The 25,890-nt window shown below is 45.5% G+C and overlaps 1 protein-coding gene and 1 long non-coding RNA gene across 3 annotated transcripts in view; both read left to right on the top strand.

Annotated features, from left to right (window-relative positions):
- Positions 1-13,897, top strand: part of ADAMTS2 (ADAM metallopeptidase with thrombospondin type 1 motif 2) — a 176,797-nt gene extending 162,900 nt beyond the window's left edge. For both annotated transcript variants that reach the window (XM_027468533.3, XM_072023135.1), the window contains 4 exons: positions 2,526-2,733; positions 3,999-4,128; positions 4,260-4,349; positions 8,596-13,897. In XM_027468533.3, the coding sequence (XP_027324334.2) occupies positions 2,526-2,733; positions 3,999-4,128; positions 4,260-4,349; positions 8,596-9,059 (892 nt within the window). In that variant the 3' untranslated portion in view covers positions 9,060-13,897. The remainder of the gene's footprint in view (positions 1-2,525; positions 2,734-3,998; positions 4,129-4,259; positions 4,350-8,595) is intronic.
- Positions 13,898-19,870: 5,973 nt separating this feature from the next.
- LOC101798211 (uncharacterized) lies at positions 19,871-24,908 on the top strand. The gene is made up of 2 exons (XR_011803316.1): positions 19,871-20,366; positions 22,011-24,908. It is a non-coding gene; the product is annotated as an uncharacterized lncRNA (long non-coding RNA).
- Positions 24,909-25,890: the final 982 nt, after the last annotated feature.

Below are 25,890 nucleotides of genomic sequence, written 5' to 3'. Positions count from 1 at the left end.
CCAAATCTTCCTAGAGTTCACAGCATATTTTTGGACATGTAATACTGGGAAAAATATTTGGCCTGCTTGGTTTCTCTGGCTGTCCTCATGTGGCATGGTACACCTGGTGTATGTTCATCTTTGCTGTAGATATTCAGTTGTTATGAATATTTTTATTTATATTTTTCAGGGGCTTTTTTGACTGGCAGCAGGTTACCCTGCCACATGTAGTGCTCTTATAATCCTTATTCTTTATTTTTTATTCCTTATATTGCTACTGCAACAAAGAAGGAGTATGTTGATTTCAGATTTTACCTCTGGAGACTCAGTCTGGATTCCAGGGAGCACAACAAATAAGTAGAACATATCCTAACATTCCTAACTTCTTTTCAAAAGAGATTTGAAAAAGAAAAATCAAGAAACTATGCCCCATAAACTCAGCATGGGTCAGGATTTAACATTTATTTATTGGAATTGAAGTAACAACCTAATGATCATATCTCAGACTCTCTGGAAAGGACTGTATTCTTCTTTCAGACACAAATATAATTGGACCCAGGTACCACAAAGTCTCAATAGGATCTTAAATTGAACTTAGATTCCTGAATGTTTCTCTTGCCTGTTTCTACAGAATAGCATTGGAGCATTTTGCACTTATATATAGGAGAGGCTATTATATAAGAAATTTGATGAAGCTCTGCAACACCCAGAACCACACCGATATCTGCTTCTTCGTGGTTAATGGGAAAAAAAAACAACTTTGACTCAGAAATCACCTTAGAACTTATGGCTCTGAGTTCCACAGCTTGTGTAATTTCAATAGGTTACAAAGAGAAAGTGGGATGATTACCACTGTACTTTTTGCTTAACTTGGGAGCTTGATGCATTTCTTAGTGCCTATGATATTTCTTAACTATTTCTAAAAACAGGATTTTATGAATACTTTAGGACAATCGGTTCATATTCTGGATATTTCTTCAGTGAAGTGTTCGTCTATGCCATGTTACAAACCACATGTGACATTTTCTGGTGTCCAAATTGATTTACACATTTTAAACTCAGACCTTCTGATTTTCTGTGAAGTTTTGCCTTCCCCTAGACCAAACATTTATGATGTTGGGATTCACGGCCTTTAGGAACCCAGCTGCGGGGACGGCTGGTGCACAGCCCATACGTGCACCAGGACCTGGAAGCTCAGCAACACCCTGGGGTTGGCTGCTTTTGACTTTAAAAATTACAGACCATAACTTCTATGCAGTCTTGGAGGAACCAGCTTAAAATCAAAACAAATGAAGCAAAGCAAGAGTAATGCTTATCTGAGAGATAAATGAGCAGAAGCTTTGTCTGCACCGTGGTACTTCAGCGGAGCTTTGATTGTACAAGTACTCAGAGGGACCATCTGACATAATTATCCTAGTGGCAATGTCATACTGTCACAGCTGCAAAACACCTCACAGTAATGCATAAACCTGTATGCAAGAAAAAGACGAACAGGGAGAACCATAAAGAGTTATTGCTAGAGAACGATATATAGTCATGCCCCCAAAACCCAGCCTTACCTACAGAATATCAATGTGGAAGAAGTATTCTACCAGGTGCCCTTAAGGCAAAAGAGCTCTTGTCAAGTTGGATCTAGTGTTGGCATTAATATGATATTTTAAAATGGTGACTCAGTCCCTGGACCAAAATGTTTGTCCTTCAAAGCTGAAATTTTGTATTGGGGCTATTCAAAGCACTGGCTCCTTGGGTTGTTTTTAATGCTTCCTTACTTTTCCGTTCCAAAAATATGCAATTCCATTCTCTGTTATGAATTAAACATGATTAAATTTGTGTTTGGGAAAATGCATTTTGAATGACTGAAAGAAAGGCAAGAATAATAGGAAGTTAAAGGTTATGTAAGTGTTCAGCAACACACATTCCTCTTAGTTCAAACTAGTGAAATTAGTGTATTTTCAAGCTTAGTAAGGGAGGCCATTTATATTTGGTCTGAGACCATTTAGGCTTCCTTTGCATTTAAAAAAAAAGGCAAATTTCATTTTATAAGAGTTTTTTCAAGGTTATTAATGGCTAAATCTGCCTTAACATTCAATAAAGGTGATGGATTTCAATTAGTAAATGGATCTAATACAGTTTTCTGGTAAACAGCTTTGACTGCAGTATAAAAAAATGGTAAATCAATTTTAATTACAGTGGTCAGATCTGCTAACAGGACAGTTCAGAACCACATGGCATTTTCCTACCAGTGTGGAAAGTAACCTTTGGATGCATGCATGTTCCAACTTAGGAGAAGAAAATCAGAGATACTAATTGAAAGACATGTGAATCTGAAGATCTAGGTCTTATTAGTGATTTTTCAGGGACATGACAAATAACACCCCCCAGCACTCTTTATTGGTTTGCTTATCGTCTTCTTTTTCCATATCAGAACCTGTACTAACATCCTGTTAACGCCCTGATTAAGAGTTACTCTTCAACAGACAGTTTCAATACATCCAGTTTAGGAGACAGAGTATTTTACTTAACTTGCTTTCTCTTTGCTGACACAGATGGGTTACAGGAGAATGGGAGCCTTGCAGCAAAAGTTGTGGGAAAACAGGATACCAAGTGCGATCTGTCCGATGCATCCAGCCTCTGCACGACAACACAAATCGGTCTGTTCACACCAAGTACTGCAACAATGATCGTCCAGAAGGCAGGAGGCCTTGCAACAGGGAGCTTTGTCCAGCACAGTGGAGAATAGGGTCCTGGTCACAGGTCAGTTTTTTTCTGGGGGCCTCAAGCAACTCATTTCTTATGAGAAAATCATGGAGAGTTTGTTCTGTGCTTTCTATTCCAGTGCTTTTTAAGGTGATAAACTATCACCCACACAGAGGGTCTTAGACTGTTACTAATGTGATGGAAGGTGAGTTGGATGGAGAGATGGTGGCAGTGAACTGCCCAGTGAAGCCATCCTGCCATGATGATGGATGATTCAGACCCTGTGAAGCCACCTCTCGCCATAGATGATGTCAGGGTTGGGAAAGCTGACTTCTGCCTGCTCTTTATTCTGCTCACAGTTATTTACCTGTTGACTTAGCTGCAAGAAGGGCAATTAATTCTTTTGTCATTGTTTTATTGTCTTTCAAGTAAAGAAGACATCGAAGTTTTCAGTTACTGTGGTTAAGGGCAACTAAGAAAGTTAGGCACCAAGCTCATGGAGATCAAAAGGTGCGAGCATCTTTGATGTAAAGGCCTTCAGAAGATTTAACTGCTCAGTCTCGTAAAGTTCTTTCCATAAGCCAAAGGAAAGAGTTTTTTTAACCTAGTTTCCTAAGGAAACACAGGACAACTATTCACAGAGCAACTTCTCCTCTACTTTTTTTTTGTTTGCCACTACTATGGGCAAAACAGGATTCAGTCATTCCTGTAACAAGTGTCAGGAGCTGGGCATTTTGTGCTTTTCATTGCTGGCTCTTCAGCACACTCCTCGTGTGAGCAAGGAAAGTAATACACTGTACACGGACTATTTCTTGCTGCAGTGTTTAGTAGAGCAATAAGAAGCTTCATCTATTCATATGTACAAACCTTTGTAGTTATCTAATGGTAGGAAATGTGAGTACAATGTTATAACATGAAAATATTCTTATAATTCTGATGCACAGGATCTTTGAATTTCATCTCAGTATTTCACCATTAAATTGTTCTAAAAATATGGCTGTATATGTAGATACAACATTTCATTTTGGAACAATGCCATTTTTGCAATTTTTGTCCTCCCTAGGTTTAATAGGTGTCACAAGGAATGCTATCCCTGGTGCACATTATGAATAGATGCTTCACATTTTCAGTTGTTTCTATACTTGTATGCCCCAAAAAGCAGCGGCACCTCCTCTTGTTTAGCTACTGAAGGTACTGCTCTGGTTCAAATACTGTACCATGTCAGCTCAAATCAAGTGCACTGGTTTAAAATTTAAAAAATAATTTCTAACCTATTGTTTTCAAAGGGTGACTCAGAGTCTAACTGGTGCATGTCCTTTCAGTGTTCCGTCAGCTGTGGAAATGGCACACAGGATCGCCCCGTCCTGTGCCGGACCAGGGACAATGCTATCGGCCTTTGCAAAGAAGCCAAACCAGAGACCGTAAGGATTTGCAGACTACCTCCGTGTCCAAGTAAGTGTTTGACTTTTCTAGCATATATTACTCACTGAAAATAAATAAAGTTGACTGCATTTATTTGGATGCACTTCTGACAGGCAAACTACTTAATGCTAATATTGATCTTTCTTTTTCCTCCATTCAAGGAAATGTTTCCGATCCTTCCAAGAAAACCTACATGATACAATGGCTGTCGAGACCTGATCCAGACTATCCCATCCAGAAAATATCTTCAAGTAAAAGACCCATTTATAACTCTGCCTTTGCCCTTAAATGCATGCCACATCGAATGTGGACTTTGCCTTTTGCTCTTTTCTTCTCTCTATGCGGAAAATTCCCTTGACTTTGCCAAGTTTAAATCTTGGGCTGAATCTTTTTTTCACACCAGGCACTTGGTGCTCGGTGTCTTTCTTCTCTGGAGCTTGTGTAGCACTGGTGGTGGAGGTCTTGAAGTGTTGGATGTGTGAAGTTGGATCTCCACAGTATGTTGCAGTCCTCTGAAGGGAAGCTGGGATCAGTTTGCTTGTTGCTTGGTGATGGTGAAAAAAGGCTCTTACTGGTTCATGATGTTCAGTTTGATAGCAAAACTGAGAACTTATTGTGAATGTGATCACATCACAATAATGACACCTTGTAGTGCTAAAGTTCTCCTTTATCTGAAGACCCTAAATCTCATAACTCTATTTTCAGTTTTCTGACAGGGTAGGCTGTTGAATGAAAGAACTTATCCATTCCATTTTCCTTTGTGGTGCTGTTGCTTTACTCACCCTTGCTGCTCATTTTTTATTCCTGACCCTACCATTTGTGTTTGTGACCTGTGGGAGGGCTCACTGACACCAGACGCTCAGTTTCTGTCGGTACCTGAAGTGCTGCTATGACGCTGTCTGCTCTCGCCAAACTCCTGTTGGTGGTTCGAAATATTTTTCCTTGTGAAAAGCTGCATCCATTTTCCCATCACACAATTTTTGCCAGTTTTGTTTACTTTCGCTTTAGAAACAAAGACAAAGGCAAAACGGGCATGGTCCATGTTGAAGGTTGTGTGGTGGTTCTGTTTACTTGGTTGAGGCAATATGACATTTCATTGACTACGATGTCTCCAGCTGCTCGGCGAGGAGCTGTTTATACTCATTACATCTTTGGTCTTTTTTCACCATGTGCATGTCTGACTTGACTGGTATGGTTTGTGCGTGTGTGTGTGTGCGTGTGTGTGTGTGCTCTATAGAAGTGTCAACTGGCAAACATAACAGTGTGAACTACTACAGAATTACCTCAATTTTTATTGCTTTTTTTTTGCTTAGAAGAAGAATTTTAGAAAAATGCCTTAATGTTGAAATGTAAATGGCATTAATTTACCAGATCCAGCTTTAAATATAAACAGTACACTGGTACCTTGAGTTAATCTTCATATGGAGTGTTTTTACTTGAACGATAACTATTACAAGGCAGTAAATTTAATCCAAGGTTAATTTGCACAGTGCATATCCATACCTTCATAAAGACAGGGTTGTTACCTGACTTACTGAAATCTAACTGGCATTGTTGCTTCACCGTACGTGTTTGTGTTGAGGATTTGGAATTCACAACTCATAAAACTGTTTGTGACAGTCAGTAACAATAGTAGAAACGTATCAGTTTTAAACCTGCAGTCTTGGAGCAAATTACTACCTTATTGCATTGATCATGTTCTTTACAAAAGTGGCATTTTTGAATCTTTGGATCTTCAACAGTGTAGCACTTCAAACTTGTCATTATCATGTGATCACATATTTAAATTTTGCTGTTAATATGATAATTTCTTGAAACATGTTAACAATCTACATGACAAGGTGAAAAAGCAAAGACACGTATCTGGCACTGAATACTGTTATGTAAAATAATTGATGTTTAACTGTATAAATATATTCATGACTGTTACCTTTAAATAGACAATGTTTAGTGATGTTTCAAGAGATGGGTGGCTATAGAGAATGGTGCAATAAGGTATCTGGGCATTGTGCACTATGTCTATATGCACTTTGGTTTATCAGGGATATTTTATTAGTGTTTTGTATGTATTTAACATAATATTAAAGATGTGCCAATTCAGTTTGCTTTTCAATATTTTTTATGAGACTAATGTGTACCAAAGTGACTGTGAAACTGATTTATTTTTTTCTTACTGATGTTTTGAAGATATACTTCCAGTCTGTCATGCATACTGCAAGTAAAAATAAATAAAAGTTCAGCAAATCTGGATATTTTGGTTTGGATAGAAGATTAAATTTTCATTCTGACATTCACAAGATACAAAGTTTATTTACATAACTTATCAGATGTCATTAAGCGTATTATTTCATGCAGATTTATTTTCATACATTTTTAAGATGACATTACAGACTTTGACAGAAAAAAGGCATTTTTCTAAAGGTGTTTTTAGTGATTCTAGCAAAGCCAGGAACAGATCTGCCTTGTTGAAGCTACATTTAAGTGTTACGCTTGTTGACTTTTATTTTGCAAGCCATTTAGAGGAGCTTGCATTAAAGTGATGCAACACAAGGCAAAATGTTCAAAGGGGATTCTACATGGTATGTAAAAAATATGTAAAAAAAATATGTAAAAATATGTAAAGCTGTATAGGCACATGCAGTCCTTTGTATAGCGTTACGCCTGCGGATACTGACAGTTCCAGTTCTTAAAGGCTGGTCTGAAAACATGTCCTGAACCAAAATACTATTCTTAGGTTCCTAAGGAAGGAGTTGTTTTCCTTTTCCAGCAGCCTCAGTTTAGCATTTGAAAACTGTGAAAATGAATTGATGCATTTGAAAACAATAAGAACTTTGTTTACTGCAACAAATGCAACAATTTGGGCATAAATACAATGCAAGAAAGGTGTTTCACCTTTGGTAGAATTTTAAAGCAGCAGCAATAATTCTTAGTTTATTTTAGACTGATATGTTTGCCAATTAAACACCTATAATGCCCTATTTTGTTAACTGAGGATGAGTGAAGAGGCGACACCTACACTTTCTGAGCTCACTTGGTATCTCTGAATCTGCTCTGGTTTTCTACTTTGCTGTAAGGTTGCTGACAGGGTAAGTCAGTATTCCTAGCAGGATGGCAAAAAGCGAGCTCCAGGAACGCGCTGTGTGATCACATGTGCTCTGAGTACAGGCGGGTAATTGGAGTTACTCATCTTTTACTGTAAGAGTAGGTGGAGATGTAGGAAGAGTAAGGAGAGAGGCAGAAGTGATTTCATCTGCCTCAGCACTGTGGTCACAGAGAAAATATTTTGTTACCGATTTTGCCAAGTGTTGGTCCGTCTGCCTTTCTCCTTGGCACTCTCCTCTCCTGCAAGCCCTCTGATTCCTCTTGCTTCCAGCCTGGGCTGTGTGTTGGGAATTTGACTTCCCTGCAGCTCCTGGTACTTCCTGGCTCCATCACTTCACCCTTGAGACACAGGAGGCATGGGGCTTGTCTGTGGGACGGAGAACAGGGAGCTTCTCTCAGAGGAGCCCGCTAAGCCTTCGCCATCCATCCACCACCAGTTCAGTCTTCTCATCCTCTGAGCAGAAATCACATGGGCTTGAGTCAGCTCTGAGTAGACTTCAGTCAGTGCCTCTTAGACAATCCAATGGTGTGATCTGTTCCACTTCAGCACCCTAGCCTACATCACGCCACCTACGGTTCAGCAAGATCAGGATCTGGCATGATACCTGTAATGTAATGTGCATTGACATATCAGGTGTTGACAGCTCAGAACCCATATGTTGTCATTTTTTCCCTTTCGTATGTTTATTTTTTACTCAGGGAAACAAAAAATGACTTTTTTTTAATGTCTCCCAGTCATTAATGGACTGGCTTGGCTCCATCTCACTGGAGGTTGTTGGCCTAAAAATACCAGTGCTGTTCAAGGAGGAGGAGAAAAGCCTTATGCTAAATGCGCCACTTCTTTTTCAAGCAAGGGACATGCTCAGGCGATGCTGCCTCTTTCAGAACCGGGGTACCTGGAAGAAAAATTGCTCCAGTGGGAAATATATTAATTCTGAGAGTTACGTGGTTCACATAGAAATAGGACTTAACTTTCTCAAAGCAGTCGAGATAGACATAAATTCCCCCTGACTTTGGTTAGTCACTGCTAGATTGCATAAAAACATTACACAGTGCAAAGGAAAAAAATAAGAATAAAAAATTATTAATAAAAACCTTGGTGACAGTCTCCAGGGTAGCACTTGTAGAATGCAAAGCCAAAAATTAGTGTTCAGGTCCATCAGCGTGGACAGGGCCAGTCCATAGAGGTTAGATCAGGTTTTGCTTTCCTACAAGTGAGTCAAGTTTTAGGTTTAACATTAAGTCTGCTTCTGCTGCTAGAAGGTTCAGTTGCCAGTTTCCCATCCCACATTAAAATAGCAAATCCTCAGCCCACTGCCAAAGCCTCAGCTGTGTTTCTTTTTCTGATTAACGTGAAGATGCTCTTTATTTATCTGTTCCCTTTTTCTCTTTCAGAAGATCATTGTCAAGGAGACAAGTCAATGTTTTGTCGCATGGAAGTTCTCTCTCGGTACTGTTCAATTCCCGGTTACAATAAGCTCTGTTGCAAGTCCTGTAATATGTACAACAACGTAACCGAGGAAGGCAATGCAACCAAATCTAACATAAATAAGAATAATGTCATTGAGGAGGAGTTCCTGACAACCCTCAGCCCTCTCACGGGAGTTTCCACCACACAGCCTGCCACCAGCCCTCCTCGTGTTTCTAAACCACACGTGCCTCCTTCCAATGCAACCGAGGAGCACCCAGAAATTAATGCGGTGGACGTTCCCTATAAAATCGATGGGCTGGACAACGAAGTGTCACAGCACAACATCATTACACGGAGGAGGATACCTTATGAAAGGACAAGGAATCAAAGAATCCAGGAGCTGATCGCTGAGAAAAGGAAAAAAGAGACTCTTAGAAAGACAAACTAAAATGGAAATATGGCACAAACAGCATTTTTCTCTTATAGAGATGTTACCAACATCATAGGATTGCCCATGTCGTAGAGACTACAAATGGGGAAAAATCAAAGTGGTGCTATGGCAGAGATGCCAAATTCTAAAGCCTACTATACATGGAAACGACAGATTGTTTTGTAAGTGCTAATCTGAACACTTTGACAGCTAGGTTTTCAGGGTACAGCAGAGTATTAGTGCAATATCATTACAGCATTTCACTGAATCCAAACAAACCTTAAGACATAAGCCAGGTTAGCAGGTGTTTTTTTTGTTTATGGGCTCATTTAAGTCTACTAAGCCCATGTAAAACTGCTTGGGAATAGCAATGGAAGTTAACACTTATGATGGAGGAAAATTGTCCCAAGACACTAAAGATCCCTTTAATACCGACAAGCAGGTGGTCAGCAATCCTGTGATGCTTCTGTGCATTGCATAAAGCCAGGCACTAACTCAGCCCCCGGTTCAGGAAGGTACCTGAGGACGTGCCAGCCCCAGGTTAGCTGCCTTTAGGTGAGCTGCTCGCGTGGCTACAGCCAGGCATGTGCTCACGTAGCTTTCTTAACTGGGACTGCGTAAGAAAATATATAGAAAATTCTGTAGCCGTATATTTATGTGTAAATTAAAAACTGACAACCAGTAGTTTACATATTTCCATAAGCAATTTTAAAGGATTCTCCCAAACATTTGAACACGTGCAAGACATTTAGCATTAGGTAGGGTAGGTCCAGCCAACTTGGACTGATGACAGCCTCGTCTTTCTGTTTACAAGTATCCATTCATGTAACGCAACAGCCTCAGTGATATTCGTTGGTTGGTGCTTTTTTTGTGGTCTGATATTTTTTCTACCCACATGCTGGTTAAGTTAAAGATGACTGGATTCTTGTTGCCTTTTCTTTGGTGCTTTGTTAGGAAAACTTTTTTTTTTCTCCCATAGGACAAGGTTATTTTGGAGGAAATCATAATTTTCTTCCTTTCCATAGGACAGCTTTATTGGCACAGAAGTGAACAACTGTTCCCTGTGCCCCTACAGCGACATGTACACCCCTCCACACACACGGTACCAGGTCTGCTAGAAATGTGTAACCTGACAACCCTTTGAGTACTTCCTTTCCCCTCAGGGTCATCATGGTTTTCATCGGTCATTTCAAATCCCTGGTTGGAGATCAGAAGACAAATTCAGATCAGCTGTTTGGTTTGGGGATTGTTCTGTGCTTGAGGCCTTGGGCAATGGGGAGGTCAGTAAGATCCGGCCTGCAGCACCCAGTGTCAGAATTATTTCTGCCATCCCAACAGAACAGCAAGTGAGTAAATCAGGCACTGAAGGCTTTATCCAGAGCCTGTGGAGAGCAGTAGAAAAGCTGCTGCTGGTTGAGGTGTGGGTTTAGCAGGGCTGTGCTTGTACAGGGACTCTGGACGTAGGTGAGGAAATTGTCCTTTCTCCCCCCCAAGCCCTGGAAACTCTCCCAGGAGCGTGGCACAGGCTGGCAGCATGCTCTGGTGGCCTTCCTGCTGCAGGTGGCATCTGAGCTGTTTTTCTCCTGTCTCCTGGCTTGGACTCTTTCATTTCTTTCCTCTTTGCTGGTCAGCTTTCTGCAGCGCCCAGGACTTCCCTGAAATCCTCCTGTTACCACTCAGTAGGTCTGCTTCAGATTTTCCAGTCCGAGAGGAAGATCTCATCCTCCGGCTATCGCATTAGCTGGAGCTGTTTGGAGTTTGAAGCAGAGCCAACTAGAAGCCTGTACACAGTCACACGGACATTGGGCATGTGCCAAATTTCCAGCAACGGGTAAGCTCTCCCGTGGCCTGGATGCTGTCAAAAAAGCTTCAGAAATACTGCAAGGTGAAAACCACACGTGGCTTCCTGCGACCCCGCCGGGGCAGCCCTCCTGCCCTGCGCACCCCAGCTGAGCAGGATGCCCGATTTCCTCTTCAAAAAGTGACAAAACAACAAAACTCGTGCAGCTGCTCCTGCTGGAAAGGGCCGAGAGCTTGCAGGAAAAGCAGTCCTCGCAGCACTGAAATGGCCTGAACTGTCGCCAGAAGCGTTTGAAGGACAAGAGTCTGGTTTAAGAAAAGGGCCTGACGGAGGTAGTAGCCGAGGCAGAGAAGGAAGGTTTTCAGCTGGCGCGATGGCATCAAGAGTCCCTTCTTGAGAGGACTGTGGTGGTACGTTCGGGTGAGTGAGTGGGAGCCGCTCAGATGGCGTAGGGATGGGAGTGAAGGCCGGGAAGCACAACGGGACGGATAAAAGCCCAGAGCACCAGCAAACATCTCCTGGGCCAAGCAGACGTGGCTGCAGCTGTGATGGCAGCAGCCGGCCAAGCCGCAGGGGGGAGCAGCCGCCCCCGGCCTCTCGGAGCTGGCTTGGTTTCCATGCCAGTGCTGCAGCAAGCTGCTCCAGCGGCCCCCGGGAAGATGCTGCCGACAGAGAGAGCAAGTTTCTGTAACAGCACAGGGTCAGGTCACATCGGTGTAAAACAGCAATGTAGTAACAATGTGCACTGAAGGGGAAAAAAAAACCACCGTGCTATTTATAAGTAAGGAAGATGTGTCTAAAACAACATCGTTCCAGCGGCTGTGCCACAGGAGGAGCAGGCTGTAGTTGGGCTCACAGCCCGTAGTCATAGTGAGCAGTTCTTGCTTTTCATACTTCGTTTACACAGACGTGGTCAGTGTAGAACTCATCTCTTCCCCTTCGAGTTGTTATCCTGTTTTTAGATCTGTGAACAATAAGAACAACACCAAAAAAAAGCCAAGCTTTGTTATAACCTAGAAGTATTTCCAAGCATATGATAAACTTAGGAAAAAGCCCTGCCAAACCCAAGGACAGCGAGGGGCTGGGGCTTGGAGTTATGCAGGTGGTGAGGTAGAAGTTTGCTCCCTGGTTGGTTTCTGTTTTACTCTCTGGGACTTCGTGGAGACCTGTATCTCTGGCCTGCAGAAGCCTGAGGTAACACATCTAATGGCTTCTGGTCTTCCTTAGCATCAAGGACAGGCTTAGTCGACCAGGCAATGTGAAGAAATGCCAGGTGAGGAGGTGCCCACAGCTCAAACGCCATCTCACAAATGCCTCTTCTCTCCAAAAAGCTTTTAAGTTGCATAGCAAGGGGGGCAGGATTTTTTTTCGGTGTGGCTTCAAGTGACCTTTCTGCATGCAGCATGAGCAAAGGCCCGTTCCAGTGCAGTGACCCAACCTTCAAAAGGGATTCAGCGGTTCTGTGCTGAGCATTTCCAGCTGTGTCCCAGTGAGCAGGGCTGGGCAAGGTCAGCACCACCACGCGAGGGCTGATGCTCAGGGATTCGTTCTCGTGCGGCACAGACACCCTGGCTGGACTTGCAAAGCTGGTTCAAAGTTCAGGAACTTGACTGCTTTGCTTTTTCTCCAGAGTGAGTCAGTTCTCAATCAAACAGACCAAAAGCATTTTTCCAGATAAGGTGGAAACTTCTGCTGCGTTTTGGATCTGGTGTGGTGCTACGCTCCATCTGGTGCTCGTTAGGGACCTGATGCAATGCTTGGTGAGATCTGCATTTGGGAAGGGCTTGCTCCTTCTTCAGTCTCACCTTTGTAGGGGTTTAGTTTGATTTATTTCTTCCTATTTTTAATTCTACTGAATATTTTTCTTGCTGCTTTTTGGGGAACACTGAAATGACATTTGAAGGAGCAGTTTCGGTCTAGATTGCCCAGACACAGACTGGCCCATCTCCTGGAGCAGAGGCACCAGCTGCCTTCTCTTTACAGTCTAGCTGTATGAGGAAAAAAAGTCTCCATACCTGGAAAGGTGCCTTCTTTTCAAGCTCCCCTGCATATCTCAGAAGATGTGTTTTCAGCAAGTGCCTTTGATGGTGGTTTCCTGAGAACATACATCACACTTGTACTGGAAAACAGAGAGCAGAACTCTGTCCATAAAGAAAAAGCAGCACGGGGCAATAGGTTGGGTGAGCTGATGCTTGTTCCTTGTTACCTGGTGGGAATTTTGGTCATTTATTGGTTGGTTGAACTTTGACAGCTGTATCCTTTTTTTTGACAGGGCTGTAATTGGGCAAGAGCATCATCAGCGTATGTCTCTTTTAACCATTTTGCTGTTGCCCAAGTACCGCATTTTGAGACATAATGAGCGGAATTGTAATTTTAATTTAACGTAATCCCCAGAAACTAAAGAGAGCAGATTTAGAAGTAAGCTGGTTTATGTTCCTGCAGAGGCTGTCTCAGAGCTCTGAGAGCTAAAACAAATGTACTCCCATTAAGCAATGCGTTTTGTGATGTCTGTTCATCTAACCATACAAATACACAGCTCTCTTATTTTTTCTGTCTAAGCATAAAACACAAGTGTCAGCCCCTCACCAAAAAAAAAAAAAAAAAAAAAAAAAAAAGATCTCAAACCAATTCATGTTCCTTTGGTTCCAATTGACTGCCATTTTTCCACCAACATGCCTTAAAGATTTCTGTAATCTATTATGAATGCATCACTTTTTATATTCATATATCCATTCAGTATTTAGAACCTCACAACATCTCCATAGAATGCTTTCAGATTTTTGAGAATTTTATAAATGGTGCTTTACCAGTACTCAAAGGGTTTTATGTTTTATTTTAGTACGTAATGCATTTAATGTCTTATTTACTCACCTACAATGCACAGTATTAGCTATGTTCATCTGAATATCTATATGCAACTTCCATTCACTTACATATGCCTTAACAGAAATTGCAATAAATAGCCATTTCTTGTATATTAAAAATGTATATACAAATTAGAATCTTTAATTTTATAATTTATTAAATTCAAATGTCTGTGTCCTTTTGCAAAGTGTTTGACTTTTCCCTGTGCTTTTTTTTTGACTGAAGTTACACTGTGCAGAGATGCTGGGGAAGGAGGAGCTGGCATCTTTAAACTCAAAACCAATTCAATTTTTAAAACTTTATTTTAATGAATTGGGATTGGGATTGGGATTGGGATTGGGATATACTTGCTGCCGAAGTTCTATTTCCTTGTTACAATGTCCATTATCCAGGACCAAATATTATGAATTTACTGGACTGAAACCTCAGCTGATCACTGCATGGGAATTAACCAAACTTACTTAAGCCTGCTTGCGGCTCTCATGTTTTACATCCTGCTGAAATCCATCCTGGTCCATGTATCATCATCTTAAATGCTCAGCTACTTGGGCTTCCACTGGGCACTGATGACCAAATTTTGCTTTGCAAGTCCTATTGATAAAATAATTGTTCCTTTCCAGGAAATTCTTTTGCCTACATTTTCCTGCCATACCCTGCAAGCTCATAGCCAGCTTTCCTTTAAAGCATAATTGAATTTCTTCCACCTAATTGAATTTTGTTGCTTGAGGATTTGAAAGTTCCCCGCTTGCCTTGATTATTCAGTTAGCACCATGCCGTGCATTGAAGTCCAACATGTTCTTTAATCAGGTAGCGGGCCACCTCAGCATTTTCAATTCAGAAAAAAGGCATTAATTTATTGAAATGCCATGGTAAAACGGACCAGACAAAACACGGGTTTCATTTCATGTGACAATTCGCATAGTATCTAATTTACAGCTGTGACAAGGGCTATATTTAATTGGCTCTTGTTTTCCCTCAAAGTCTTTATGCAGCTGGGGTTATTGAGTCACCAACACAGCTGCCAGAGGAAAAGCAACCTCTGGACCCAGGGGAAAAGCAGCCTCTGGTCCCAGAGGGCAGGGAGCAGGGCTTGCCATGCCTGCAGCCGGCTGGCAGCGGAGGAGAGGGGCTGCTCTGGTACAAGAAGCTGCCCTAAATCCACACCCCAGACACAAAAAGCACCCAGTGGGTTTCAAACACATCCAACAGCCCTTCCTCCCCCAGTGTTTGTGTCTGAAATGCCTGAAGAATGCAGCCACAGGAAGGCAGGTCTTCCTCCCCTGGCCTGCGTTAACTTTTGAGCCCCTTCGTGTCAGTCCCTCAGGTGCAGACCCACCGGCTGCAGCCTGGGGGCTGCTCTGACCTTTCTCTAGCCCAGGGCATGGGGGTGATACCAAAGGCCTCCTTATCTTGTGGTATTGTTTGCTTTTGCTCCCCTTTCTGTCACATTTGCTGCTGCAGCCAGGCACAGTACCCAGGGCCTGGCTGGGGCCTCTAGGCCTGAACCCATCCTGGGCTATCAAAATGTTTTCAGAAGCAGCTCAGGGAGCGGCAATGGGAGCGTTTGCCCCAGGTGAAGGCACTGTGCTCACGTCCCTAAAATCGAGTGGCCCAGTCCTGGTCTTGTTGCAGATAACATAGCCTAGCACTGCAAGGATTCAGAAGCACAAGGGGTTAAACAGCAGCGAATAAATCACGAGCTGGGATTTAGTCACCCAGCTCAGAGCAGGGTGTGCATTAAAGCAGAAAGCTCGCTGGCAGCGGAAGGAGAAGAAACATTACCCTAAGAGAGAGATGCTGAGGGGAGAATTCTCTGTCTTGTTTGCACGGGCGATGTCCATACAAAATCCTACTCCCGCAGCATGCACAAATACCAAATGCTGGTGCGTTGCTTGTTCCTGAACACAAAGCCATGTCTGGCTCCACAAATTCACACAAAAGCAAACTCACCACGTGTGATAAATTACTTCATGGCGTGTGCATACGCTCGTCTTCCTCACAGGCAAGGGGCTCACTGGCTCGTGCCCAGCAGACAGAGATGCTGCAGCAGGGGGAGCAAAGACAGGAGGGGTGGGCTATGGATGGTGTTGCCCAGCAGAGACCCCCCCAAATCTGCTTGCAGTCCCACTAACACCAGGCCGTGGGCAGAGCAAGGAGTCTGTGCAGATAAACCAGAGCCTGCCTGAGTAAATATTTGTGTTTTGGACGGCGCGCCACTTGGTGGTGCAGAAGTGAGCAGGGACTTGGGGAGTCCCACAGCTGGCTCCGCTGAGAGCTCTCAGAAAATAAATAAATAAATAAATAAATAAAATAAAGCAGGAAAGCAGATATTCAGGTTGTTCTCAATTATACCAGGTAGAAAAGAGCTCCTTCAAAGTGCCGTGGCAATCTGACTGCTGTCACACCATGCCCAGGGTCAGCTCAGGTTTTGCTCTGCTCTTAGGGGTCAAAGAACGGTGCAGAGCACTTCTGGGGGCTGAATGTCCTCGCTCCCCACCACCACCCTGCCACGATCTCTCTTCATGAGCAGCTTTTCAAACCGAGCAGGGGACCGAAGTGACAGAGGCACTGAACCACACCAATGCACACGCACTCTTAAAAACTCATTTCAGCGAGCAGCAAACCAGGGAGGTTTCAGAGCAGAGGGACCCAAACCCTGCTTGCTTGGAGCCAAGGGCTCACCCCCTCTGGCACAGCATGTATCTATGCTGACCTTCGTCCATTTGGGTTCCTTTTCAGAAAGAGGAGAGGTGGGTCAGTAGCTTGGCAAGTTCAGACCCTTTTCCCCCACCAGCAAAACCAAATGGGCTTTAGAAAGGAGCTAGGCAAGTAAAGTTCAATTCTTTAAAAGCCTGGCCAGCAGGAAGCAACTCGTTTGCTGCAAGAGGTGACACGATTTGCACAGCTCACTGCTTTGCTTGGTCCAGCTCTCAGCACTGCCGGGGAGTTAGGTCAGCCACTAACTCGGGGCTGGCTTCTTTCAGCCATGTAAAGACAGGACAGGGTGAGTGGTGAAACGGAAAAATCCCGCCCTAGCCTGTAACAACAGGGGTGAAAAACAGGAGAGGAATGTCTGCTCCTGCGCAGAGCCCCCCGGGCAGGTACCATGACCTGCAGGCAGCCTTGGCCCTGCTGTCATCCCTGGCCACCCTGCTGGGTTCAGCTGGAGGCTGGGCGTGCGTTTCTAAAATCTGAAATGAGGTAAGGCAAATTATCCTCCTACAAAGACACAAGGTGACCTTCCGCAGAACTGTAATACCATAAATAAAAATTATTTGTAGTTTAACTACTGAATACCCTGGGCTGGATTTCCAGAGGAAGTGGCCAGCGAGAAACCCCCATCGTTTTGCACATTTGGAGATGTCAAATAGTTAAAGTCAGTCACTGTATCCAGGTGTCCTCACCAGCACCGAGCTCCAGCACCACGGGCAGCTGGTGCCTGAGGAGAGCTGGGCTGGCAAACCCCTGAGACTGGCACCTCCTCAAAACGTGCTGCAAAGGCTCCCTGGGGTCATTTTCCAAGTTGAACTGAAATCCCAGGGGAACACCTACATTGCTCTGAGACTTTTCTAAGCCTCCCGAAAGGACCAAGCCCGTGTTTCCAGGTGGGTGGAGAGCTCAGTCCCTGCAAACAAGTCTTGTGCTAAATGGCGAGGGGCTGCGATACCAAGTCTGTGCTGCAACCAGTTCCTTGCTTGCAGAAGAGAAAGAAATAATTTCCAGGAAAACCTGTGTGCATCAATTACAGTGTTTGCACAAACAGCTGCCCCTGGTTACTGTGTGAGCTGCCGTCAAGGCAACAACCGTGGGTGCGACATTTCTAACCTGGCTCTGGCGAGTTAATACGAAAGCAGCCCATTAATGTTTCACGGGAACGTCTTTGCTGCATACCATAGCTTGCTGCACTGCATGGGAGGTCAACGGGCTGTGGGATATAATTAGAGAACAGAAATCGTCTGGAATCTGGCACAAATCAGGTCAAACTCCTTTCCTTTCTGGAAATTTCAATGACAAAGATGCAAGAAAGCAGCAGTTCTCTGCGCCACGGCGTTCAAGTGCTCAGGATTGCTCCTTTGCTGATAATCTGACAAGGTTTCAGTGAAGAGCAGGGGCCGAGGGGTGCCCAGTGACACCACGAGCCTCCCGGCCACACACGGACACCAGTTTGCCACACCAGGCCAGAGAGGCTTCTACTGTTTCACCTTTTCTGTACGGATTCATAGCCTTGGAAAACATAGGGTGATTTTTTTTTCCCACGCAAATAAATATTCCTTGCCATCGTCCAAAGCAAAAGTTATTTCTGAAGGAGCTTTGGCAATGCTGGAGCCCTGCAGGTGGAGGCTGGGTTAGCCAGGCAGAGCCGTGGTGGCTGCGGAGCTGCACTTTGGCATTGCAAATGCTCTTCCTGAGCACACCCAAGATGGGAACTGATATTTTCTATCCATTCAGGGCTCCCAAAGATGAACTGTTTTGTTTATCCAAACACCAACAAGCTTCAAAAACACCTGAAGGAGACTTACCTGTTCCACCTGTGCAGCTCCCATGGCTGAACTGCTTTAAGACAGGTTTCTCCCAAACTGGAAGTGTTTGAAAAGAGCTCACAAGCAGAGCACTAAACAAGAAGCAACACCCCAGCATTTAGATCTCAGACAACCCTTGCAGAACTCACAGCTCCTGTTTTCCCTGGCAGCTTGGGCACCGCTGAAGTTGCTGTTTTCTTTGTTTTCTTTTGCCATTAATCCCATTTGGTTACGGTTTTTGTGCACTCAGGAATGCTGATTCACTGCGCTCACTCAGGGGAGGCTGCAGGAGATGGGGATGGTTTAACCAGAGACACCCCAGAAATGTTGAGAAGAAACCTACAACAGTTTGGGGAGGAGACAAACAAGTGTTCAAAGGTGCATCCTTTTTTTTTTTTTTTAATTAAAAATTTGAGCAACCACTTGAAGAAAGAGAAAACAGAATGCCTGTGGTTGAGGTAACAGAAGTAAGGCATTGCTGTAACTTATACGTGGATGGTAGTAGCTACTCTTTAATCTGTATCTGGCATTTCTGATATCATCAAGAAAATACAAAAGATGATGGAGAAGAAATCATTTATATGGGGGTTATTTGAGTTATTCCAACAGCAGGGATTTGTATAAATGTGATTTTCCCACAGTAACATCAGTCAGCTGAAGAATCTCTTTACAATAGATGAAAGGGATTTTTATTCCAAAACTGTATTTTTAGCCTGGTTTCATAAGAAAAGATGCCTTACCTAACCCCATTGTTTGAGGATCCTGATCTCTTCCAAGGCTCTCAGGCAGCTCCTTGGAGAAATCTAAGGAAAAAGAGAACTCTAAGCTGCGAGTTGTTGCTAAAGCATAACCCCTGCTGAACATTGCTGTTAGCATATTTAGTGCATGAAGGCTGAGGGTCATTCCATCTAACTTCAGCTGTTAGATGGAATCAGGCATCAGGAATCAGGAATCCCAACAAAACTTCAGCTTGCACACCTTTTATAGTTAAACACTGGGCAGCGGATAGCTCCAGAGAGCAGGTAATCTCCAGTTTGAGCCACACCTGAATGGATGTGAGTCCTTGGAGCTGCTTATTTCTCTCCACCAGAGTGAAAGAAAGCACCTGGATGATGAGTGTAAACTTCAGCAATCAAATCAGCTGCCAAAGCTGATGCAGCCTGAGTGACAGTAACACTGAGAATATTTGCACTAAAAACTAAAACTAAAGCAGGGATTTTCAGTCTAGGATGTCTGCTTTTCTCTCCACCCCTCCCAGCAGCTCAGTGGTGTGGGGAGGACATCGTGCAGCGTGGCTGTTCCCTGGTCCTTGACAGCAGGAACCGAGGGCAGCATTTGGCAATAACAGCAGAAGGAAGATTCTGCTGCAAAACTGCAGTTCACCTCCCCACCCACTGTGCAGGAGAGGCTACAAGCAGGATGCTGGGGTTACATAGAGAACCGCAATCAATTCACAGCGTGCTAATAAGCCTGAAAACAAAGGAAACCCCTTGCTGCCTGGAGACCGCTGGCCCTGGAGGTCAGACTTTGCCTGCCCTCCTTGCAAAGCGATTTTCTGCACTGCATTTGTGTGGTCTCCCTCGGCACAGGGCTGGTGGCTGCTGCAGGGCGAGGGGGCTGGGGAAGGCGTGGGGATGGAGGGGAGCAGCAGCAGCACTGGTGAAAGCCACCCCCAGACCCGAGCTGAGAGGCACGAAGCCACCCAGGAGAGAAATCAGACATCCTAAGGGCCGCACCCTGCACGCAGCAGCGAAATGCATCCCAACCACCGCACCGCTGCTCGCACACCCAGCTCGGTGCACGGAGCCTCCCCTGGCCGACCACCCAGGCTGGCACCGCAGAGCAGCCCTGCAGCAGCGGGGCTGTGACCCTGACTGGGCTCATCCTGCCCTGCCGGGGCTGGTTTGCAGCTCGGCTGCGTTTCTCACACCGGGGCTCCAGCGGGGAAGGGCTCCGTCAGTCTATATTTAGCACCAACAACAAAACAGGCAGCCGAGTCAGCTGACTGGGCGCAGCGAGCACGGTTTAGTTGTAGACAGCACGTATCCTGCACGGAAAACAGGGCGAGAAAGAGCAGGGGACGGAGCCGGGGCCCGGGGAGCTGGAAGGTGCCGAACACCCACAGAGGCTGCGGCTCAGGTAAGGGCAAGGCGCTGCTGGCGCACGGAGCTTCGTCCTCGGCATGGCTGGAGGGGAACCTGGGTGGTCACGGGCACTGAAACGCTGGGGAGCAGCAGGGAGGGGAGGGCTGGGGGTGCCAGGGCTGCTGGGGCCAGCAGGATGGTGGGCGGCTGCAGGTGACAAGGTGACCTCCTCGTGGCGTGGCCGTGGTGGCAGCAGCGGGGATGCGGCCGGGCTGGAACCCGTCCATCCCATCGGAAGAGCGATGTAAGTAGGTAACAGTTTCCTTCGGGAGGAAGGAGGTGTTGGCAGGGCTCAGTTAATGATTTGTGTGGTGCTGAGCCCCCGGTGAGACCCTGCCTGTCCCCAGAGCCCCCCGCTGCCCTGGGCTAAAGGCCTGGTGCTGCGGCTGCTCGGTGCTGGGCTAGGAGGGAGGGGAGAAACCTTTCCCTTGGAGCTTACAGAGCTAAGAAAGGAGCAGGTAAAGAATTAAGAAAGGGAAATATAAAGGCCGTGAGGTTTAAAGCAAGCCCCTAAATTCAGCAAAGCCCACCTTGGCTGACATTACAGTAGCACCAGCAGCAGGATGGGCAGGGGTGGGCGCGGGGCGCTGCGTGCGCCGCTCGCTTGCGTGCCCTACGGGAGCCGCAGCCTCGCAGAGGCTCAGCAAAGCCAGGCTTATTTCCAGCAATGACAAGCAAGGCACTAAAATAGCGAGCAGAGCACTTTTGTGCTTAATCACACAGCAAAGCTGGATTGTGTTGACAGGTTGTTCATATACAAATTCCACCGGGGATGGGGGGGAATAGGGAAAAAAAAAAGAAAAAAGAAAAAAGGATCCAGGCAATGTTGTCATTTCTGCCAGAATGTGAGATAAACAAAGCACATGAAAGAGTATTTTGATATAAAAAAATAATCCCTATAGTAAGCAAACACTGCAACGTGAAATATTTGTTAAAAAGGGTGTACCTGACCAGTGGGAACAGTCTGATGGAAATCCAGCCTAAAAAGAGATGAGGATAACTATTTGCACACAAAGACCTTGAATCTATATAAGCATTCAAGTAAGGCTCTACCAATCCATACCTAAATTTATAAACCTGGTAGAGACGAAAGTGAATGTTTGTACATCATCACCTCCACCTCACTGTAGTCTTACAGCAGAGATCAGCTTTAATGTCGTGTCCTTTACGTGATGCTCCCCATGGCAGGAGGTCAGCTCCTCGCCTTTTGAGATCAGCTCTTGCCAGGCCAGACCCAATGCGGAATCCGAGCCCTGCTACAGCGAGCAGGCAACGAGGGAGAGGGAGAGGAGTTTGTCCCTTGCTGGTACAGCCTGGGTGGTGCACAAGCACTGCGTTGCTTTGGCTGCTAACTGCATGCATGAGAAGGGAACACAGTTACTGACCTCCATGAGCCTCTTTAATGAACCTTTTATCACTTAACCATTTGGCTTCTTTTGTGTATTTGAGTTCCCCTGGAAGCCATAGGTATAGAAATCCTGCCACCAGATTTTTAGAATGAAGTGTCTGTAAACACCACTCTTGGCCAGAAGAAAATATTGGGTGGATCCAGTAGCACAAATTTCACAGAAACAGCCCTGGGATTTCTTTACTGCAGCTGGCTGTCCCGTGCTGATCGTGTCTCATCTGTTCCTTGCAGCCATGGCACCCCGGATAAGGCTCAGTGTTGCAAAACCTCTCCCAACCATATGTGAAACCCATGAGGAAGCAATGGAAGACTTGACCAGCAACCCGAAACACACTGGAAGCACTTCAACCAACCCAGATTCATACTCCAGTGATGATTACATTCAATCTATCTGCCACCTTGCCAGACCCACCTTCCCGGGCCTTCCCGTAAGCAGCCATAAAGTTCCTAACAGAAGGATTCTGCAGAGCCTTGAAGCCACGTCATGGTCCCCATCCCTGCCAGAAACATCAACATGTAAATTGACCAATTTCATCTCAAATGTGGTACCACTGGGAAAAGTCACACCTGCTCCTGATGATGCAGAAACCGACTTCTGGTCCAGAGAGGACCCCCTGGCACAGATCTACACGGGTGCAGGAAAGCTCTGTTCCTCCAAGGGTTCTTGGAGTAAAAGCTCCTCACAGTGCAACTCTTCCAGCTGCACGGACACCCCACATGGTGACCTTCAACCCCCAGCCATGAAAGGAAAAGCTGAAGGGAACCCAAGTTTCCCACGGGTGTTCAGTTTTCCAAGGCTTCCTTCTCCAAGGCCAGTGCAGAAAGAAACACTCTGCTCAGAGATGAGGTATCTCAGAAGGGATGAGGGAGCAGTTTTAAGCAGTAATCACAGTCAGAAAGAAGGTGGTACCATGTTCATTAACGGTGAAAAGCTATTGCCATGCTCAGCCGGAGGGAAGCTGCTAGGAAACCGAGTTTTGCGGTGCTCTGTAAGGAAGCAGAGTAGTTCGTTCAATACAGCAGGTGCCGATGAAAAAGAAGAGAGAGAAATTTCTTCCAGTGACAAAAATGCAATGGGTGATGTTCCCAGTAAACAGAGATACTCCGAGTGCTTCCAGGCAGCTAAAAAAGCCGTGATCCATAACTGGATTTCAGAGCACAGATGCATCTGGAAAGAAGCAAAGATAAAGGCTTGTTTGCTTCCAGCCATTGCTGAAGTGTGAAAAAGTATCTGTTCCGAATAATGTTGTTTGCAAGAAATTACCACCCCGTGCTCTAGAAGCTCTCCCTGGAGTCCTTACGTGGAAATTACGTGGCTTGAATGTGCATGCAAGTCAGGCAGCCTTTTGTGATCCATCATATCCCTCATCGGTGGGCAAATGGACAATTCAGAGTCTTGTCTGCTGAGGAAACAGCAATTAATTCTCATTCTGAAAAGGCAACAGTTCACAAAGTATTGTCCCACACCTATTGCCTAGAATGGCCCTGAGCAAGGAGAAAAGCTGAAGACAATACAAAAACCCATCTGTTTTGGAGAAGTGATCTGCGGGGACATCAAACTAGTGGTGTTTTACAGCAAATGCCAAGCAGCCAGATGTTTCTCACTCTAGGGTACAGTTATTCCAAAAGGAACTTTGGGAACAACGCTTGGACAGTACTAAATATGCCCTCACTGACATAAACATTTACCAAGAGACCCATCATAGATCACAGCGTCGACACCAGAACACCACTGGATAGGTCATCTGTTAGTGCATTCACATAAATAAATACTTTTAAAAGTTATAGGAAGTTATAGGAAGTCTTTGATAAGGATCTGTTAGAGAGCAACACGGAAAATCCTGAAACAGCTTAGGGTGGGGATTTTCCTCTTCGTTAGCCTTGCAAAAATATACTACCTTCACTCCGTGATCTGCCCTCGGTGGGGACAAGCTATGATCCCTGGGTGAGCGTTATCTGGACAGCTCTTGTCTAATGCTGCTGCTGTCCTGGACCTGGAGGGAATTGAGGTCCCAGCGCTCTGCATCGTGGTGGCCACAGCACTGCTGTGTCTGCACAGAGCCGGGGCATGTACAGAGCTGAGTGCTGAGAGAGAAATCTGCACGCATGAGTCATTTCTGGGTTTCCTTACATGTGTGTGCTTCTGTAGTTTCCCCTGCCTGGCCACACTAACCATGCTGACTTTTCCTTGCCTGGTGCTGTGAGAGTGAAACGCGAAGAACCAGCTAAAGTGCACAGGACAATCCGTTTGCTGATGATACCACTGCTACATGGGATGCCAGGAGAAAAAGCAGCACTGCCGTGTTGCTGTGGGGTGCCAGCATGGTGAGCACACGGCCGAGTCATCCCCTCGCTACCACATTGAGACTTTCGTATACAAAAAATGTCACTTTTCACCGCACTTATCACCGCACTTATCACCTGCAGCCAGAGCACCCACACTTTCCGGGCAGCACCCTGTGTAGCCGGGTGAGAGACGTAGATGAGAAAACTGCAGAGCAATGCTAGGGTAATTATTACTGCTACTACCACGAATAAATCTTGGCACAGAGGAGAGCACAGGGACCAGGCTGTTTGTTCAACTGCAGCTAGGATGGGAAATACCACCACAAAGCTGCAATTATAAAAGTGCTCACAAGCGATTTCTAAAACACCCTGCAGTAGATTAAATCAGACGGCAACTTCTGCTCAGTACCCATGTGAGCGTAAATATGCTCGAAGATCAAAAGGTGAGCATATTTGAACTTCTCATTCTCACATCTCTTACCTCAAATATTTTCATTCCTGTTGAAACTCATTAGCACTACGGAGCTGAACTGCTTCTCATCTAAGTTTTTGAACTAACCACACAGCAAGAACAAAAGCGAAGGCGGCTCCAGCATTTATGCAGCCTGATGGAGAGCTCGAGCTGACCGAGGCGTAGCACCAGCCCCAGCTTTACTCGCCGGCTCTGCCTCCTCCTCCTCTCAGGCCCAGGTCGGGAAGAGGTGATGTTTGTCCTCATTGCCCTGTGGATATTTCAGTTTCTCTCCATGTGAATGTTTCTGACACTAATGCCTAGCAAGTCTTGTGCCAACTGCATGTATCACTACATTTTACTGAGAAAAACAAATAAAACCGTTACGTCGAGCTGCTGTCTCCATTCTTGCAGACCCACTGTGTGATCATTCTCCCCACAGGGCCTCTCTGTGAGGTGCGGCCTTGTGGCTCCATGCATGGTTCACAGCATGGCCAGCCCCTGGGCCCTTTCAATACACAAGCAATGCCTTACAAAGCCTTTCTGCATGGTCAGAGTCAGGCCCAGGTGTTTGATTTGTACAAAACCTGCCGTGCTGTGCATCAGCAGGGCTCCCCCAGGACAAGGCCGTGGCTACGATATCGGCCCTCACGGCAGAGCCGCAGCAGATCACCACAGGCAGCCCCTTCAGGAGCTCTTGCCCAGCTCCATGATTCCTCCTCAGCTGCCACGTATTCCTGCAAATGCCCCAAATCCTCAAACCCATCACCTTTCCCAACAGAGCCCCCCAGAAATCTAAAACTCACCTACATTTTCGGGAGCAGGGACTGGAGCGCTGATGTGGTGCGTCCCAGTGGCAGCCCAGCCACGTGCACACAACCCAGCTGCTCCCACCACTGCTGGCTCCATATGTAAGTTAATATACAGAGCACAGGGATGAAGCTGCAGCACAGGACACGCAGGAGAAGCATCCAGCCCCTCACAGAGCCATGGTCTCTCAGTCCAAGCTCCCAGTATGAGTGTGGCCGTGGCTGCAGGCTCACTGAGCTGTGGGCTGCCCCGGGCATGGTGAGCTGCAAAGCTTGCGAGGATGAAGCTTCAGAGTGCATTGGCTTTTTCTGGATCATCCTTTTGCTCTAGTGAAATTTTTTTCTCCTCAAGGGGCTGGGTTTTGCAGTTGTAGGGTTGGCAAAGAAATTAGAAAGAAAAATCACCCCAAATCCAGGTTCTTTAAACCATGTTAAGAGAGGAGCCAAAGCAGCAGCTTTCAGTCTCAGCCTTCACAACCAGTTCACAGGCAGGCGACAGGCCAACATGCAACGTGTTTAGAAGCAGGGAAGGGTCAGGAACAGGCCTGCCCCAAAGGGTGAACAC

Source organism: Anas platyrhynchos, chromosome 14, assembly GCF_047663525.1.
Source record: "Anas platyrhynchos isolate ZD024472 breed Pekin duck chromosome 14, IASCAAS_PekinDuck_T2T, whole genome shotgun sequence".
In the NCBI taxonomy this organism is placed as follows: Eukaryota; Metazoa; Chordata; class Aves; order Anseriformes; family Anatidae; genus Anas; species Anas platyrhynchos.
Note: the sequence above shows the minus strand (reverse complement) of the source record. Positions and strands in the feature narration are given on the sequence as shown.